The 6,000-nt window shown below is 50.1% G+C and overlaps 1 protein-coding gene across 1 annotated transcript in view; it reads left to right on the top strand.

The window, feature by feature from the left end:
- Window positions 1–3,397: 3,397 nt before the first annotated feature.
- Window positions 3,398–6,000, top strand: part of NCAPG2 (non-SMC condensin II complex subunit G2) — a 67,727-nt gene continuing 65,124 nt past the window's right edge. Inside the window, exon 1 of the mRNA XM_052638858.1 lies at window positions 3,398–3,475. Coding sequence (XP_052494818.1) covers window positions 3,398–3,475 — 78 coding nt within the window. The remainder of the gene's footprint in view (window positions 3,476–6,000) is intronic.

The following is a 6,000-nucleotide window of genomic DNA, read 5'->3' as shown; positions in this document are numbered from 1 at the left end:
TTGTTTTTTCATTTCTGTCTGCTTTTTTTTTTTTTTTTAGTGTAAAAATGTTTTCTTGGGAAAGAGAGAGGGTGGGATGACTTGGGAGAATGGCATTGAAACATGTATAATATCATATATGAAACGAATCTCCAGTGCAGGTTCAATGCATGATACAGGATGCTTGGGGCTGGTGCACTGGGATGTCCCAGAGGGATGGTACAGGGAAGGAGGTGGAAGGCGGGTTCAGGATGGGAAACACGTGTATACCCATGGCGGATTCATGTTGATGTGTGGCAAAACCAGTACAATACTGTAAAGTAATTAGGTTCCAATTAAAATAAATAAATTTATATTTAAAAAGTTTCTCAGTATTTACAGCAATAAACATAAATCAGAATATACAACTTATTAGAAAACAGTCTTAAACATAGTATTAAGGAGTGTGTTTCAACAAGTTTAGTTTTATATGCAATACTTACCGCATTTACAATCAATTTATATATGACTTTGATATATGTGTAGGCTTCCCTGGTGGCTCAGATGACAAAGAATCTGCCTACAATTCAGGAGACCCAGTTTCCATCCGTGGGTAGGGAAGACACCCAGGAGAAGGGATTGGCTACCCACTGCAGTATGCTTGCCTGAAGAATCCCACGGACAGAGGAGCCTGGCGGGCTACAGTCCATGGGGTCACAGAGAGTCGGACTCGACTGAACCACTAACACTTTCGCTTTCATTCTGATATATTTGTATCCAAATTAATATGTTTGTAAATCTAGAGGATTTTGATCACAAGATAGTAAGTATATGTGTATGCATTTATTTATAAATATATTTTGCTGGACACATGGTCCATAGAAATCGCATGGCAGAAACAGATACTGCGTTAAGGACACAATTATGTGGGAAGCGTAGAGTTCACCCAGACCCGGAGTTCACTTGCTATTGTTCAGACGTCACTGGATGCATATAAAGGGTGATGTCACAGTTTTATTCTGAGTCAGTCTTTCTAATTATGTCAGAGGTTGTATCTGTTTCAATCACTTAAGCCAAGACAAATTTTGATGTCAAGCTAAAAAACGTCACGATCCGAGCTCGCGTGGAGAGGCGTGGCCGGCGCAGCGTCTCGGGCGGGGCCTCGGAGGCGGGGCCTCGGAGGCGGGGCCTCGGAGGCGGGGCCTCGGGGGCGGGGCCTCGGGGCGGGGCCTCGGGGCGGGGCCTCGGGGCGGGGCCTCGGAGGCGGGCGGGGCCCCGGAGGCGGGCGGGGCCTCGGGCGGGCGCGCGCCCTCCGGCGGCCCAGTGCACGCCCAGTTATCGCGAGAGCGGCTCGTGTGACGCGCGGGCGGGCGGGGCGCGTCCGGGGAGCCGGCGGGCGGGTTTGAATCTGGTCAGAACGCGGGAAACGGCGGGTCCCGGGGACAAGGTGAGCGCCGCGAGGTCGGCCGGCGGAGGGCTGGGGCGGGGGGCCGGGAGACGGGGGGTTCGGTCGGGTCGGCTCCCTAGCACCGCAGCCTCCGCGTGGGCCGCGATCTGAGCCCGCGGCCCGGCCGGGGCTCTGAGGCGGCCAGGGAGGCGGGCGCCGGGCCGGGAGCGCGCCACACTCCGCGCCTGTTCCCCCGGGACTGCGTTCAGGGGCCCCGCAGCCTGGGCCGGGCTGACCCCGGGCGGGATCGCCTGAGCCCCGGGCCGGGGGCTGATCCCAGGCAGGGTCCCCGAGCCCTGGACCGGTGACTGATCTCAGAGCTCACTTCTCTGAGCCCTTGTGCCCTGGGGGAACTGTCCTCAGGTGTCTCTCCTAGTTCGGAGATGAATGGTTGGCTCCAGGTGACAGGGGTTTTCTGCGGTGACAGCGTGACAGAAGTCTCTCTGAAATGTTTATCTTAGTTCAGTGCCAGACCTCCTGTGTACAGAGCACCCTGCCGTTGGGGATGGGAGTTGCCTGGCGAGGTGATCTCTCCTAGAAAGTCCCTCTGGTTGGAGGGACAGGGCCCTGTGCACATAGTAGTGGTCACTTTGAGAGAGACTGAGTGAAGTTGGAAAATTAATTACCCTTAAAGAACTACAGTCACAGTGCCAGAGAGAAAATGGGGGCTATGGCAGTGACTCTGGTCTCCTACTGGAAGTGGCTTACTGTGGAAATTACGTTTGGAAATAGAGCAAACCAGAAAAGCTACTAGAATCACAAACAAGCAGGGTCCCCATTTTAAGGTAAATGGTTCTGTGTAGTTGGCTGCACCTTTTTTGGAATATTGTTCATTTAAACTCGAACTCAGACTAGCCACCACCATGCATCAGGCTGTTGCTAGTGGCCCTCTTGCCTGCTTGGCGGATCAGAAGTCATGCCTGTCTCTCGGCCATCTGAGTTGAGGGCTGAGGCGGCCATACTTCAGTGTTGCTTATGTGGAGAAGTTATCTTCTGTTCTTGTTGTTTGATTTAAATGCTAAGATCTTGGGTTCTGCATTTGAGATGACTCTGTCATGGTAGTTGTTGCCGTTGGTACCGGTAATTTTCCCTGTTGCTCTGCTTGTGGCTGCAGGGTGTTTTCATTTATTTTTAAGGTAAGTGTCTTGCTACATGCATGTTCTTTGCAGTTGCTTCCTGACGTCTTTCGAATCAGGTGCTGCAAGCACTAGGCGGTGTAAATAGAAAATAGGATTTTTTAGGGGAGACACAGTCCCTGAGCTCTCGTCCCGCGGGGCTGGGGAGGAGTGCACCTGATGTGCACACTAACAAGCTCCCAGGCGGCCCCAAGGCCACACACTGCCTAGCAAGGCGACTGGCAGGGGTTTTCGGGATGCAGGAATGGTGCTTGAGGAAGGAGAGTCTTGAGGCGTTAGCAGCTCGGCTCCGTCTGTTCTTTGCTGAGCTGCCTCAGACCTGAAGGAGCATCTTGTGAAGGTCCTAGAAAGGGAGAGAGGTGAGCCTCCTAGAGCTGTTGGATTTCTCTTTCCTTAGTTGGTAACTTCATTAACAATCAATAAAAACATGATGTTATGTTGATACTGTTCTCAGTGAAGATAAGAAGGAAGTTATTTTTAATTATTTTTTATCGATATAGTTGATTTACAGTGTTGTGTTAGTTTCTGCTGTACGGGATCAATTGTGCACTTATCCACTCTCTTTTAGATTCTTTCCCATATATGTCATTACAGAGCGTTGAGTAGATCCCCCAGTGCTATAATTAGGCTCTTACTAGTTACCTTTTCATATCCAGTAGTGTGTATATGTCAATCCCTTTCCTCCTTGGTAAAGTTATTTTTTAGATGTTATAGCTTGTTTACGTCAGAATATTGTTAGAAAGTGTCCATCACAGGTAGTGTATGGATTTTCTTGCAGTTTTGGATACTAACTATGATTGTGTTTTTTTACTAGTGTTGCAGAATAAATGCCATATGAAAAACAGTTTGATCTGCTATGGAAAAACGTGAGACATTCATACAAGCAGTGTCTAAGGAGCTGATTGGAAAATTTTTGCAATTCATTCAACTTGATGTAAGTTTTATGTTTAGCTTAATTGTGATCTTGACTGTTAATATAAGACGTTTTGCTAAAATCATTATATCCACAGGTGAAATGTAGTCATTTCAGTGAATCTCTATGGACCAAGGTGTATTTAAAAAAGTAAAGCAAAACTATACACAATTAGATCTGCCGATGGGCAACTACTCACAAAAAGTGTTTCCTGTTTGCTTTAAGAGGGTTGTTGTGAGGATGCTAAGTGGTGTAACACAAGATGTTTCTGATTACTTACTTAAATGTTTATTGATCTCCTGTGGTATGCATGGCATCGTGAGGAAGACATCCTTTTTTTATCCTTAGGTTATTTACGTGTTGTGGTGAAACCAGGTGTGTAAATACAGCAGGGTAAGGGTTAAACTCATGCGAAGAGTTGACTCATTGGAAAAGACTCTGATGCTGGGAGGGATTGGGGGCAGGAGGAAAAGGGGACGACAGAGGATGAGATGGCTGGATGGCATCCTTGACTCGATGGATGTGAGTGTGAGTGAACTCCGGGAGATGGTGATGGACAGGGAGGCCTGGCGTGCTGCGATTCATGGGGTCGCAGAGAGTCGGACACAACTGAGCGACTGAACTGAACTGAACTGAAGGGCTAAACTGGGGCAGAGGCGTAGAGGGACCCAGATTTAGACATGGAATGTTTCCCATCCTGATGAAAAGGCTGTGGAACCAAAGATCTAAAAGGTGAAATAAGTTAACCAGTCAGAGAGGGGATGGAGGAGGGCTGTGCTAACCAACAGGGCTAACTCTGAAGACTGGAGAAGTGCCTTGTGCTTGAACTTAGAGATGTATGGTGTAAAAACACCAGCTGAGGAAGAAGGCAAGAGGTGGCACTTGGAATGAGGCCTCGACCATTCTGAGGGGTTGAGACTGTCCTGAGAGGAACAGGGACTTTTAAGCAGAGAGTGACCTGTGTGCAAAAGGATGAAAGAGAGAGAAAGACAGAAAGAGAAGACTCACCTTTTGGGAATATTCCTTTGAACACGAAGGAAAGGACCTCGTTCGTTCAGCGAGGTCCTAAGTGGGAAGAAGGCCAGCTTGAGGGAGGAGATGGCTCACGTGGGACGTGCTGAGAGGCTCCAGGACGCACGTGTGAGAGGCATGCAGGAGGAGGTGGAGGGGCAGGCCTGGAGGCAGGAGCAGCTCTGGGCTGGAGGCAGGCTCGGGGGCGTCAGCTCCGGCTGGGGTGCGTGGGATCATCTATGCAGTGTAACAGGAGAAAGGCCTAGGACCGACTCTGCAGGACCCCCGCTTTAGGGCCCCGACTCTAGAGTCTGTGCCCTCGGGGCGCATGGCACTTGCCTCACTCGTTCTGATCATGCAGTGAAAGCCAGAGCAGTGACAGCGAGGAACTGCGTGGAGGTTGCGGGGGAGAGCTCTGGACAAAAGCAGTGGGAGACAGAGAGCCCTGGGCCACGCGGACGGGCCCGCGGGGAGGAGGCTGGTGGGGCTGGGAGAGCTCTGGACAAAAGCAGTGGGAGACAGAGAGCCCTGGGCCACGCGGACGGGCCCGCGGGGAGGAGGCTGGTGGGGCTGGGATGGAGAGGTGGCCTTGTTCCGCTGCCCTGCCTCGCGAGTCTCTTCACTCCAGAGTGCCACGGCCCCCACCTCTGTGACTGACAGTCTGGAAGCGTGAGGCAGCTGCTCTGAGGCCTGCCCTTCCGCTGCCCTTGTTTGCTCATTTGTGCATATGCAGGGGCTGGTGTGTAAGTGGCGTCACGGCCTCCTTGGTGAGGCGCGTGGTGTTGATTTGTGTCATTGCTGGTGCGTTAGTGGTCCCATTTTTGTAGTTAACAAGTGATCTGTGGGGAAATGGGCTTCCCAGGTGGCTCAGTGGTAAAGAATCCACCTGCCAGTGCAGGAGACACAGGAGACGCGGGCTCGATCCCGGGGTGGGGAAGATCCCCTGGAGGAGGAAGTGACAGCTCACTCCAGCATTCTTGCCTGGGAAGTCCCATGGACAGAGGAGCCTGGCGGGCTACCGTCTATGGAGTCCCAGACACGAAGCGACTGACCATGCACGCATGCTGCAGGGAAGTAAGCTGAGACTAGGTCAGTTCTTTTCTCCTCATCCAGCTTCTGCCCTTAGGAAAAAACGAAAAGATGAAATACTGCTGTCTCCCGCCAGACTGAAAGTACTACGTGTTGGGGAGACGTGGCATATTTGAGAATTTCATCACTGCTGGGGATATGGAGACTGCTACACTGTTTAGAGTAACAAATACCTATTCAACTGATAGAGGTGAATGTATACAGACTTTTCAGTTGGCAATCCATTCTTTATTTAGTCCTTAAATAAGAGCCATGTAAAACAATGTTTTTTGCAGTGTTTTTGTGAAATACCCCAAACCCAGAAACAACTAAATGATGATCAACAGACGAATGGATAAATATATTTTGTTATGTTTATGCAATGGAAAGCTCTACAAAAGTAAAAACAACACTACAATGGAAATGAAATGAAACTAAATGAACTATAATGACATGCAGTGTATGGA

Source organism: Budorcas taxicolor, chromosome 4, assembly GCF_023091745.1.
Source record: "Budorcas taxicolor isolate Tak-1 chromosome 4, Takin1.1, whole genome shotgun sequence".
Taxonomy (NCBI): Eukaryota; Metazoa; Chordata; class Mammalia; order Artiodactyla; family Bovidae; genus Budorcas; species Budorcas taxicolor.
This window is presented reverse-complemented; position numbering and strand designations above follow the sequence as displayed.